At 43.5% G+C, this 14,088-nt stretch overlaps 1 protein-coding gene across 1 annotated transcript in view; it reads right to left on the bottom strand.

Moving 5' to 3' along the window:
• kmt2e (lysine (K)-specific methyltransferase 2E) overlaps window positions 1-14,088 on the bottom strand; it is a 42,913-nt gene that overhangs the window by 2,336 nt on the left and 26,489 nt on the right. The window contains 12 exon segments of the mRNA XM_088072658.1: window positions 27-106; window positions 1,143-1,222; window positions 4,068-4,336; window positions 4,986-5,531; window positions 6,168-6,224; window positions 6,305-6,531; window positions 7,415-7,565; window positions 7,882-8,181; window positions 8,810-9,136; window positions 9,263-9,448; window positions 10,027-10,098; window positions 11,831-11,929. Coding sequence (XP_087928784.1) covers window positions 27-106; window positions 1,143-1,222; window positions 4,068-4,336; window positions 4,986-5,531; window positions 6,168-6,224; window positions 6,305-6,531; window positions 7,415-7,565; window positions 7,882-8,181; window positions 8,810-9,136; window positions 9,263-9,448; window positions 10,027-10,098; window positions 11,831-11,929 — 2,394 coding nt within the window.

The raw sequence follows: 14,088 nt of genomic DNA, 5'->3' as shown, positions 1-14,088 counted from the left end.
CCTTCATGAGGGTAAGGTTGACTTACTGTGTGGGTTGGGGTCTTTTGAAGACTTGGAGACGGGCAGTCTCTCAGTGCAGGTGTGTCTCCACCGTCTGTCTCACCATCTAAACATGTTTGTGTAAAAAATTCCCCTTAACAAAGAATCATTTGACGTGTATTTTCCTGGCTGTTTTCTCCTGCTTCCAGTTTGTACGTTGAGCGTGGGGTTTTCAAAGTGCGAGAGAGTGAGCCTCCCCTCAGAGGACATGAGACCAGCTGCGCCGCCCCAACTTTTATTTTTGTCGCTATAAGCCAACTGTACATTTCACCCAGCCATAAAAACGTGTCTTATATAAATAAATGTTGTTAAAGTCCTTATATGTTTTTAAATATGTTAAACAATGTCATTCTTTTATAAACGTCTATAAATGCCTTTTTTAAAACATTCTGAACATTTTGATCTTTTTTTTAAACAGCTGAAATATTTATCATATAGCTAATTTTGGCAATTTTACTCTGTCAATTTTTGTGAACATATGACAGTCAGTTGAACACTTTTCTCTACACAATGCTGCATCACTGTCCAAACATTGCGCTGTGCCTAGTTCTATTGTTCATATCATTGTCTAATCACAGTTTTGCCTCCTTATTTTGCTCACTCACCCACTTCAGTTTGAACAATGAGTCTGCGTCTTAGATGCGCAGAGGCTGGTGCTGCAGGGTTGCCAGTAGAAAGGGATAAACAATTGTCCTAAACTGGTAACCTTGACCAATACTTACTTTTAATCAGGGTCTATGCAGAAAACCAGCACTCACATGTATGTTGGGGTGAAGGGGAGGTGAACTTTCATAGCTTTTTTGGAGAGGTGGGGGAACTTGGTCTATACAAACAGCCAAAGGTGTGCAAGAGACACTTTACTCATCTTTTTCCTCACACACGTAGCCTAAGTCAGCAACCAGACATTTATTTATTTTTTCCAGGTTTATTTAGTCTGACCCCATGCCTCCCCTGATGCGCTCTGTCGTCCCCCGAGGGAAGGCGCACCCCACTCTATGAAAACCGAAAACTCTATGAGATCTTTTCTCATCTAACTCTAAGCATATTTCCCAAACTGTTGAACTATTCCTTTAACCGAGATGACTGACAGTTGTTATTCTCACCTGTGTCTTTGTCTTTGCTGAGCAGCAGAGCTCTGTGGTAGCTGCGTTCTCGGGCCTGCTCTACAGAAGTGGATGACGTCCTAAAAAAGAAACAGATCATCACATTAGCTGCCATGAACACAAGATCAATTAAAGCTCCAAGCAGCGATGAAAGGGCCCTGGCACCACCACATATGTCAGAGTACTGGTGAACTCCAGCTAAAGTGGTCGTTCATTTCTGTGAAAGGTGGATAATGCACGCAGAGTTTAGAGCCTGGAGTGAGATATTTCAAAAGATGTAGTACTTCCAGCGCCCATTAGATGACACGGGAGGGCACAAAAAATTCAAGTCACCTTGGTGTACATCATTTGGTAACCAACCAAACCACGAAATTTCATGTGATAAATTAATGAATTAATATTAACGCAAAAAAAAAAACATTTGGACTGTTTAGTTTGAACCTGATCAATTCAAGAGTATGAAGGTTTAGCTCAGCTGGTAAAGCAGCTGGTTGGTGATTTTGAGGTTGTAGGTTCAAGCCCTGCTCAGAACATAGACTTTTAATAGTTATCGTCCAAATGTGAAAGGTAAAGGCAACATCCAAATTAGTCTTCACAACTGAAATGTGGCTCAGGGGTAAAGCAGATGGTTGGAGTCTACTGGGTTGGCAGTTCAAGACCCACAAGTAACACAACTAAAATCCATTACTGATGTTTTCATGATACTATCAGGATGGGCCAAAACGATACACATAGAATTCAACTGTGTCACACACACGATACCAATCACAGCTGATAAACACATAGAATTCAACTGTGTCACACACACGACACCCGTCGCAGCTAGCTGATAATCAGCTAGGCTCCTGCAATAGAAGATTCAGTATTCAGTATATGAAGACAAGGAGACAATTGCATCACACACAAACAAACTACCATACACTTGAATTTTAAAATATGTCAGTACTATCTTATGGACAAAGTACATTATCACATCACAGGTTCTAAAATAACCTCAGATTTTATTTTAACATTTCTTTACAGATATTCCTTGATTTCAGTAGACGCAAATATCAGCTAATATCTCTCTGCTGTGCTGAAATAAGGGTCAAATGGTGTTGAAGCAGAAAATTCAGTATCAGCAGTAACGTCTGTCGAAAAACTTGACTGATATATGAGTCAGGCCGATATTCCTTGATTTCGACAGACGCATCTGCCGATCCTGGTTTTACCTGTTTCGGGACCACTTTACCTGATATACAGGCCAAAAAATAAAACAATCAAATTAACATGCCAAAATTTGTTCTAAAATGTTACAGTCAGAATCTAAACTGTATGATGATGCCAAATAATATTTTATGGCTTAAATTAAAATAAAATATCGGCTAATATCTGTCTGCTCTGCTGAAACAAGGGTCATATGGAGCTGAAAGCGAAAAATCAGTATCGGCAGTGACGTCTGTCAACTTGACTGATATATGAGTCAGGCCGATATTTTTTTTTATTTCGACAGACACATCTGCTGATCATGGTTTTTCCTGTTTCCGGACTGCTTCACCTGATTTATCAGCCAAAAGCATATATCATTCAACTTTTTGTGCCTTATTTTGTTCTGAAATATTACAATCATTGTCTAAACTGCATGATATTGCCAAATAATATTTCATGGCATAAATAAAATCAAATATCAGCTAATATTTGACTTTCCTATTCCAGTTCCTTAGTTTCTACTTTCTGACTCTTGCACTGAACCTGTTCATTTTCCTATTTTCACTTCTTATAATTTCAACTTCTACCACCACCCAACTTCCTGTCTCTCAACTCAACTTCCTGTCTTTCAACTTAACTTGTTGTAACTTGACTAACGTTCCTGTCTCATAGCCCAACTGCCTATAACTTGACTGATTTTCCTGGTTCTTTATCTAACTCTTTGTCTTTCCCCCAGCTTCCTGTCTCTTGACTGTCCTGGCTGTCTCTCAACCCAACATCATGTATTCGACATTTCCATTAGCTTTGTGCTAGCTCTGTGCTGCTAATGACATCAATCTTCAAAATTCACTTGTTCCAAGTAAGACTTGAACCAGTGACCTCAGGCACACTGAGCACCTGCTTTACCCACTGAGCTAAACCTCCTGATAGCTGACATGTTTCGACGTTCCCTTTAGCTCTGTGCTAAGACAGCAGTCTGAAAAAGTCACCTGTTTCAGGTAAGACTTGAACCAGCGACCTCAGGCACATGACTCCCCTGCTTTACCCACCGAGCCAAACCTCCTGATAGCTGACATGTTTCGACGTTCCCTTTAGCTCTGTGCTAAGACAGCATTCTGAAAAAGTCACCTGTTTCAGGTAAGACTTGAACCAGCGACCTCAGGCAGACGACGCACCTGCTTTACCCACTGAGCCAAACCTGCGTATAGTTGACATGTTTTCGATGTTCCCTTTAGCCCTGCGCTAAGACAGCAGTCTGAAAAAGTCACCTGTTTCAGGTAAGACTTGAACCAGTGACCTCAGGCACACTACGCAACTGCTTTACCCACTGAGCCAAACCTGCTTATAGGTGACATGTTTTCGACGTTCCATTGAACTTGAACCAAGGGGTTTCGGATTAAAAAATGTTCAACATTGGGTAAAACTATGTGGCCACTAAATCTCATGAACCCACATGGACCAGTTCTTTGAGTTCGAGGCAGATCATCAAAGATAAATAATACAATTTTATTAAATTTAAATGTTTTAATAGAGGAGTGCATGTTTAAGTACATGAGGTTACAAAAACAGTGAAAATTCACTAGTACTGGAATAGACAGTTACATTTCTGGTGTTGTGAAATGCCCTCTATCGTGTATGCATACAGTAATCGACATCAAAGGGCTAACGAAACAAAAAATATGACAACACTAACAAAGATTTCTTCATGTTTAAAGTTAAAGTATTTTTAATACATACCACTGTCCTTCTCCTCCTTCCTTCTCGCCTTTCTCTCCGGCCGCCTCTGCCTCCTCACTCGTCTGCGGCTCTTTAACAGCGCTGCTGTTGGTGTTGCAGAGAGGAGCGGGAGCCGGGGGCAGAGGAGGTTCACTGGTGGTCTCTAGCACAACGACGGGGAAGGCGTCCATGCTCAGAGGTGGCACGGTGGAAACAGGAGAGCTGCACTCGGTCTTGGAGCCACTGCGTCGAGCTTCGCGCTGACGCTTCCTGTATTCTAGCAGGGAAACCTGAAGAGTTGCAGAACCTCAATGTCATTTATGAACAAAGAGCATTTGTTAAGTTACTCCAGCAGAGGGAAGCATTTGGAGAGTTTCCATTACAAAGAGCAGCAAGAGTCAATCCATCTCAGGAAATCCTCTCCTTACATACATTGTTTACACTGTACACTGTATTTTGTCACTGCAGATTTTTTTTAATCAAGAAAATCTCCATAGTTCTTTACTTATTTGCAATGTCTATCCTATTCTCCAAGAATAAAGACAGTGTTCCTACAGCTTAGGGCAAGCGGTTAAGACTTTTTTACAACTCTTTTATTGCCTCTCAGAATAGATGTAAGACAAATTTTATAAAAAACAAAAACCCCATTTACCTCAAATTAATTACTTAGGGGTGTGTAAAAAGGCATTCTGTACTTATTTATTACTTAATTATTTTGAGAATTTATGATGCAAATTCAGCAAAAAATAATTGATAATTAATATTTAAGACTTTATATTTAAGACTTTTAAAAGACTGATGTAAGACATTTAAGGCCTTACTTTTTAAACCAGTGAATTCAATGCCTTCTAAGACTTTTCAAGGATCTTCGGGAGCCCTGTCAGAGGTAAAAAGCAGTGGAACAATTTGGTAAAATGTGAAAGGGCACTCCTCACTCACCTTTTTCTTCTGTGGTGGATTCTGCGCTGATCCTCCTCCCTCACCAGACCCATCCCCGTTGAGAGAGCGAGAGAAGCCGAGTGAACCCCCCTCCTCGGAGCAGGGGTAAAAGAGTTGCCCCTGGCCTTCGCTGAAGGGCGCCTGAGAGCCAACCAATGACCCCGTCGCTGCTGCGGCGCCTGCTGCAGCCCCAGCTGCAGCGTCGGGCCTGAAGGGAGCTGCCAGAGGCTCCAGAGTGTGTGAGGGTGTGAGGTCCCGTAAGTTTGAGTTGACTGGAGAGAAGTTCAGGCCAGCTGGTCCAGTCGGGCCTCTGTCTGGGCTTTTTATCCAGCCAGGAAAAGAGGAAGCACACGTTTCTGCTGATGAGGAAGCTTCACTACCGCCTTCTACGACCACGCCGTCTGCCCTGTCGTCTCCACAGTCCACAGACTCAGCAGCTGGAGGCTGTGGACTCTCAGGGACTGACGCCTTGGCTTCTGTCGGGAGTCCATCTGTACTGGGAGCCCTGACGCACGGAGAGGAGACCAACGAAGGAGGACGATCGGCCTAGGAAAGAAGGAAGGAAAAAACGTCAGGGATCATGATGAAGGAACTGCATGAAAGAGCTTCCACTTTCTTTTTCTTATTGTGATGTCATTTTTTTGGATTATATTCAAACACCTCATGTCCCTAAAATCAGTATGACCTAAGCTAAAAAGTTATACAATTCAATAAACCATAAATTGATAGAAGTGATAGACGTTTTTTCCCTAAGATTTTGTAAATTAAACACACAAAACATATTGAACCAAAATGTCTTTCAATGAAGAAAAATAAACAAAATCTTCGGGGGCATTTTCCCTTTATTTATTGGACAGTTTGAGAGACAGGAAAGGTGGGACAGCAAAGGGCCACAAGCTGGACTTGAACCTGGGCCACTGCAGAAGCCTAAGGAATATGGAGCACATGCTCTACCCAGTGAGCTATAGGTGGCACACTTCATTTTTCTTTAGAAATTTCAAAAAGGTCACTTACAAAATCTAAATATGTCATAAGATGGAGGACAAATGCTGTTCTATACTGATGAATCAAAAACTGGAACTATGAATCAAGTTTTTGATCTAATCAAAGACTAAATCCAATGATTACTGAGCCTTAAACCCTTGTTGAAAAATATACATTTTGGTTGCGTCCTTTACTCACCTCTTGCACGCTGGGTTTCCGGCTGACCTCTGGTGAGCTTTCCACTGAAGATTCACTCTGTAACAAAAACAAATTCAGTCCCTTCTGTTCTTGTTTTTATGTCAACAAATGAGAATCCTCCATATCGACAGCCTTACCTCCTGAGGGGCGTTAAGTGTCTGTGTTGGGGTGCTGGGCGGGGGCTCCGTGCTCGGCTCCTCTGTTCGGGGACGCGGTGGGGTGGCCAGTAAGGCGGGGGTTGCGGGTGTCTCCGATTGGTCTGCCCTGGTGGGCGTGGCACAAGGGGAGCCGTAGGGTGTCGAGCTCTCGGACATGCAGGCGTCTAATGGACTCAACCGTCGCTTTTTCAAAGGTGTGGGCAACTCTATGGGAAGAAATATGGTGTGTACTTTTTTAAAGATTTTTTTTTGGACTTTTATTATAGTAAAGTCAGAGAGTGACAGGAGAGGGGGAGAGAGAAGAGGAGAGAGAAGAGGGATGACACACAACAAGGGGCTGCAAGCTGGAGTTGAACCCTGGGCTGCTGCAGAGTACTCAGCCTACATGAGGCAGACGCTCTACTCACTGAGCTAAAGGCTGCTCCATATGATGTGTCCTTTATGACATATTGTAGTTTGTAGTTTCTAATTTTGATTTAATACTTTATGAGGTGCAATCTTTCTTGACGTTTTACAATTTTTAAATGTTGAAAAACAGTAACAAATGTCCGTTGAAAAAAAAATTTGCGATCAATATTTTTTAATGATGATTTTGACAAACATAAAACAAAACTACAATAGAAATAAAAAAAGATAACAGAATTTATATAAATTCTATAAAATTTATATAAAAAATATATAAATATTTATTTTAATCTATTTAATTGCTACTTTACTGTGCTTTTTAATAAAATGCTTGTATTGTAAATATATTATTTCATTTTTTAAAATATAAAATAAAAAAATACAATAAAAATGTAAGTGATTCCATACATAACATGCAAAAACATATACATACACACAAATACATACATTCAAAAGTACATCAGCCACAAAAACACAGACACGACAGAGGGAGCTAGACATATGAGCACATTTAGTCAGGAGAGCAAAAGGATTCTTACATACAGATACAATATAAGTCTTTCAAAGATTTAGCAGCACTGCAGCAGGCATTTAATGCTTTCTCATTAGCACTATTTATTCAAGCTGTTGAGAGCTCTATGTACATTTGTCTTATTTTGAATTATTTGTTATGTGGCCACCGACCTGGTAATGAGCAGGTGCCGTTGTAGGGTAGAGGGCTGTCTGAGTCTCCGTTAATGGAGGGGCTAAGAGGACCCTCGCTGGGCATGAGGAGGCTCGGTCGTCGTGCTGGACTGGTGGAGCCTTCCTCCTCGAGAGCCTGCTTCAACCATCGCTGTAAGAAGAGCGGAGAGGTTCAGTAACTCAACAAAAGAAGCAGCTAAATAACGAAAGCCTTTCTCTCTCTTTCTAACGGTAGAATTTCTGTCATCATAGCAGAAAATTTCACAGCAGATCGAATTCATTTAACACCCTGGAAAATTTAGTCATGGTGATAAAGCTAATGATGGATAGAAAGAAAATTACAACTTGGGAGAATTTAATCATTTCTAATCTGAGGACATATCCGTAACTTTCCAAAACTGGCCTGATGTAATTTTTTCATGAGCACTAAAGCCAAATGGAGACATTTCTAAAGCTGGATTTTGTACCTTCTTGCAGGAGCCGGTGGTCGGCGGTGTTTCAGGCAGTTCTCTGGAGCGCCGTCTCCCAGTCGGGACTCCGGGAGTGGTGGGGCTGCGATTAACCAGGAACGGGGACGAGAAGCGGACGTAGTGTTTGGGCGTGCTGTAGACCTGTGGAGAGCAGGCCATGCCTGGGAGGGCGTTGAGCTGCGTGGCGAGTACTTCAGGGTCGCTGCTTATTCTCAGCGGCCTCTCAGGGGCCGGCTCTGGTGTTCGTACTGCACCGCGGTCCTGCTGCTTCTCTCCCACCCACTCACTCACAAAGTGCTGCAGAAACACGTTTGAGATTTATCAAATTATTTTACAATCTGTAGGATGTTTCATACATGACGTGTTTGATACGACTCGTATATTTGCAAAACAAGCTATAAAAGTCCAGGTAAAGAAAAATCAGAGATTTCTTTCTAAACACATGATACGTGTCAGACAATACTAGTTGAAAACATGTGAAAAAGACCTATACAGCACTGCATTGTGGAACTGACGGATTCTCACTATTTTTGTGTCCAGGACTATTTGGGCGGGCCTGAAATCATAACTGACACACTGGAGCTGCCCTCAACATAAACGCTCTCCCACTATATAAAAGCTACCACTAACTACAAGGGATGCACAATACTGTTTTTTTTTGCCGATATCTGATATATTACAATTCATTTTGCCGATACTCATATTGATATACCCAATTTTTCCCCATCTAATTTTAGTGATCAAGACTCTTTTGTAGTAGAAATAAAATCATATTATGCATACTGTTATTGTTATGACCCACCAGCAGATGGAGACATAAAATACAATGCTTTCCAGTGTCTGTTAACTTCATTGTGCAAAATAATTAAAATACTCTGTATACTCGGTAATAGTGACATTGCCGTCTATACAGAAAGAAAACTACCTTTTTAGTTTTGAAATTCTTGCTCCCGGTGCGGTTTCTGTCGGGTGCAGGTGAGCTGCTGTGCGGAGGGCTGATGTCCGGTGCTTGGGCGGGGATGGCCTCCGGCTCCGGTGCGGTGGGCGTCTCTCCTTCGGGGGCTTCATTGGTCAGAGGCTCCACAGATTCAGTCGGAGAGCCGGGGGCCAAGTCGGAACAGGTGCTTATGGTGCGAGCTCGCCGGCGCTGCTGGCCGATGTGTGTGCGGTTCCTTGAGAAACTTTTCCTGTTCCTCGAGTTTTTGACCTTGGCCGGCTTCAATCCTGGCTCCTCTTTGACCTCCAGAAGTGGCTATAAAAAAAAGACAGTAGAGAATTAATATTTATCAAAATAATGCAAAGCTAAAAATGTGCCCACATAACTTGATCTGCCCAGTTATGTCTTATTTTCAACAGAACTGATCTTTTTGTGTCTCACCTGCATGACAGCTGGAGAATCAGCTGTTTCCGGTGTTGCAGGAGGCTCCTCCTTTATGTCACTGCGACCCCCGACCTCCGTCTTGACGCTGCCAATTCTTTCCAGGGCCTGCTCCCTGCGTTTCTCCCTCTTCTCCATTCGGGCAAAGGCTTGAAGGATGGCCTCCATCTTCCTCTCTTCTCGTGTCTGCACAGAAATAGGTGTGGGGTTCAGAGGAGGGGTGTTGGAGGGGAAGAGGGAGCAGAGACGTTAGTCCGTGGAGTACATACTCTCCCACCGAGCCCCAGAGTTAGCGATACAACGGGTTAGTGTGTGCAACACTGCAAAAGGCGATCTAGCTGTGCAGAGTGAAAGAAAAGTGACCCCCTCGCTTTCACAATAAGAGAAAAAGGAGAGGAGGTCAAGCAGGAGCAAGAGAAGAAATGTTAAAGATGTAAAAAGACTGATTATATGTTGCGCTTGACGTACAAAGCTTTACAATTAAACCCTGACAAACCAGGAGGTTGTAAAAGCACGTTTATGTGTTCCTATGTGTTTGTGCCGCAATTTTCCCAGCTCTACCTCCACCAACAAAACCCAAACAAACAGCTCCACCTTCAGTCAGAACATCCCTTTACCACGAAACATACTGAGACAACAGACTGAGAGACCAGGCTTTAAAAGACGGGACAGTTAGTACGCAGTCACCTCTGGGAGATTTGGGGGGTGGGGGAGGCTGGTAGATAGGTGGAGTAGGGTTTGGCTATGAATGGGGTCAAGTTTACCTCCTTGTGTTTCAGTCCCTTCCAGCTGGAAGCCGCCCCGACAGGGAGATGGGACTGCTCCGCTGGGCTGGCCTGAATGTTCAATAAAGAGACAGCCCAGTTTAGAAGAGACATGTCCCCCCTAAACAAGGCTTCACAAACACTACACTCCCTGATCTCCCTGATCACTGTGGTGCTACTTCAGGAGTGCGCTAATGACACCACAAAAATGCAAAATAATGTATTCCTAATGATATCTAAGTAGGGGTACTTTCTCAAGGAGCTTATTTTTTTCAGTGAAATTGAAATGCAAAAATTACCATTCTAACTAAAATTGCAACTCATGACGCATACTGTGCAGCCCTAATGTGGACACTGGAGACACATTTTCATACCTGGTTCGGATATTATCAGGTTAAATCATCATTATCATCCCCATTAGATACGAGAAGCATTTTAATGCGTGGTGTTAAGGGGGTCTATGCCAGCACTGTGATTGACTGGCGACCTGTCCAGGGTGTACCCCGCCTCTCGAGCAATGTCATCTGAGGTCAGGTACAGCAACTAAAGCTAATAGATGGACCTAAAAACAACTTCAGCGTCACTTCATTGTCCCTAAGGGTGGATCTGTCTGTCAGAAGGGTGGATCCAGACGTAAGAGTATCAGGAACAAAATGCCAGTGGTGAACAAAAAAATGTCTCTATAGGCAAACCAGGATGATCTATGACGCCTTTTCAAACAATAGGGGCTCTTGTTTAAGTAGGCATAATATACTGCCGACACACACCAATGTTATCTCCCCCGCACCTTTGTCACGGCATGGATTTACAACACCCACATGCATCTACTATGCTTGCGATCGTCAGTTTGTGAATGCACGCTCCTTTGATCCGGCGGCAGCAGCAGCAGCTCTCTCCTGGGCCACATTCCATAGAAACCAGCCTATTGGATCTCCCAAAGTCAATACGGCCCTGGCAACAAGGCTCTACCCTCTGCAGCCCCTCCTCTCCCTGCCTCCCCTCTCTTCAACCATCTATCCCTCTCTGGCCGATTAGCAGAACTGTATGTTGGCCAAAGATGAGTCAGCACTTTGCACCTTGGGTCTGCCGTGTGAAATGAAGCTGACTGCAGGGTAATTTCCAGAGAGAGAGTGTGTGAGTGTGTGAGTGTGTGTGTGTATATGTGTGTATGTATGTGTGTGTGTGTGTGTGTGTGTGTGTGTGTGTGTGTGTATGTGTGCGCGCGCACTATGCTAGCGTGTGTGAATGTGTGTTTGATCCCATCTCTCAGGGACACATGGCTGTTTGGCAGAAACAGTAATTGGCCATTTCAAACTTTGAGCCGCAATGAAGGTGAGAGGAGAGCAGAGTATAACGCGTGCTGGGGGACGGTTTCAGCATATGACGACAATACTGGTTTGTTCCCACTGACAGGAGCTGGTGTTGTAAATAGGCACCGGAGGCCGTTGTCTAAGATGTTGGGAAAAACAGCAACAAATGAGGAAAATAAATGTCATAGCGTACTGAAAGACAAGCACAAAGCCTCAGGAAGAAGCTGCAGGAGGGAGGAAAAAAAGTACTGGGCAAAACAGATACAGGGGCATTGAGAGTGTTGGGAGCACTAGCAGTAGATGAGTGATGAAGAGGAGGGTAGTTTGATGGAAGGGAGGTAAAGGACAGCTGCTCCTATCCAAGCCACAGCCCCCGTAGCAGACACAGAGTGAGGTCCACACCCGGAGCAACAGGGGACAGTTTTTATTTTGGCTCTCTCTGCTGGGTGGCTGCATGGCACTGAAATAAAAAGCCCCTCGCTTGGCACACTTACCATCTTCCTCCTCCTCTCTGCAATCTGCTCCTCTGACTCCATCTCTACTTCATTGCTAACGGACGTTCTGTCTTCTAGATCCTCATATAACTCAGGATCCTGTAAGAGGAGGGGAGAGGGGGGTATGGCGCTTTATCAAGTCTTGTCAGTCAGTCTGGCTACAGACTAGAGGGAGACAGGGAGGAGAGGAGAGGGGAGGTGAGGGAGGGAGGGGGTAACCTGAGGGACGCCTTGTTTTAGGGGTCACTATGTGCACAAAACACACGTGCTCAGAACTTGTCTTTGGTCTGACATGGTGCCCTGTTGTTCGCAAAGACGGTTAATGAATCTGCGTGTGAACCTCACAGGCTACGTTAGCGTTGCAGGGCTTAATGCTCGATTCCGATTTTTTTCCGATCTCACCTTTCTGCCTGTCCACATTCATCTCTGCACTGAAACGCCTCACATACAACCGTGAACGTCACACATGTGCGCTGGAATAACCAAAAATGTCACACTTGCGAGATAGGCATTTGGGCAAAAAATGAATGACATAGTGCTGCAAAGGTTCATCTCTTGAATATTTGCCGTGGAGGTCGGGTAATAATTTATCGAGGATGAGAAGACAAAGGAACGCAAAAGCTATCGCTGTATTGGCAGCTTTTACTTGTAATTGTGTGAAGAGAGAGGCCTGGATGCAGGACAGGAGTCAGGAGTGATGAGGCTGCTTTAGGGGGAGTTTAACAGAGGAAAAGTTCCTCCAAAACTTAAGACTGTTCATTTTCATCTGCGCCTCCAAAGTGACAAAAAAAACAGACATATGGGAAAACACCCATGAAATACAATATGACGGTTCAGTTGGGTTTGATGACATTTACATTTGAATCAGTACCAGTACTGGTCCTGTACCCAACTGTACTATTTTTTCCGTTTTTAACTTTTTCTTCTTCTTTTCGAACAAGCTGCAGGGTGATGCTGCTCTTCTCTAATCACATATACAGCTAATCTTCTGTCTCTGTCTGACAGCGTGCTTATGTCTTCTCGTCTAGCAATAATTCTAGGCTATTACCAAAAAAAATGCAGATAAGAAAAAATAGACCACACACCAAAACTATCGCTGCAGATCGACGCTGCAGGTCGGGGGTTTGGCTCGCTGGGAAGCCGATGGAGCAGCCATGTCCGGCTCTCCAGCAATTGGCTTCTTCTGCCTCCTGTCATTAGTTGAAACCAGTAACTCTGCAAAGCTCCATTGCTGGTCCTTGCTGGCTTCCAGGCTTCGGAGCACTTAGTGGCACTTCCGCCTCTTGTCTAAACCCGCCGTTCTCATCCAGCTGCACTCTCCGGTGCAGACATTTGCTCCAACAGATTTAATGTGAATAGGTACTCTGTAGTTGTGATGGTAATTCAGCACCTTTTAAGTACTGAGTTCTATTATGCAACCTTAATGGCCATTGATTGTATTTTGGATTAAGAGCCACAAATGAAAGAAACCGAGATCAAATTGGAAAAAAGAAAACAGATCTGTTTTTTAATGTATTGTAGACACAGAAATCTATGTGGCATGAGAGAGAAAAATAAATTGGATTCGGGATACATTTGGTTGTAATGTGAACAGAGTCACAGTTTTACTTTGAGCACTCTGCGTGCTTCACCAGCACTCTCTTACAGGATGAACCATTTAGCAGCTGACATACTGCCCCGCCGTCAGTGTGAGCACATGGTTGTAACAGCGATGACTTATAGACGTTTTATCATACTGTTGGGAAATCTCATCTCACCTTTCTTCCTCACAGCTGCGACAAAACTCCGAAAAATGCTTTTACCTTTTGGGACATTGAAACTGCAGTCTCACCTCACAACTTCAGCTCTGTGACACACGGGACTGATTTCTAAATGATCAAGCACCACATTTTCAAATCCACTTTCAACCTAATAACATTTGTCTAATTTCAAACTGCTGAATGAACCAAATTTGTAACAATTTGTACTAGTCATTGGAAGAGAAACTTGCTTTTCTGGAACAGACGACAGACGAGAAACTCTGCTGCTGTTAACACATCCGAGAGAAACGCCGATCTCTGAGTGTGTTGCACAAAAAGGGTAATACACTGCAGCACATCTCTGCCAGACAAGTGGCACAAAAGTGTGTCGTGCAACAACAATGGATCTGAACTATGTCGCCAAAATTATTAGTTGGGGGGTAGAGGTGGATGCAAAAAGGGATAATGGGAAAAAAGAGGGAACTAAAGAGGAAGTGACTAACAATGGAAAACACATGC

Source organism: Plectropomus leopardus, chromosome 22, assembly GCF_026936395.1.
Source record: "Plectropomus leopardus strain MGB_pleo_1.0 chromosome 22, ASM2693639v1, whole genome shotgun sequence".
NCBI lineage: Eukaryota > Metazoa > Chordata > Actinopteri > Perciformes > Serranidae > Plectropomus > Plectropomus leopardus.
Note: the sequence above shows the minus strand (reverse complement) of the source record. Positions and strands in the feature narration are given on the sequence as shown.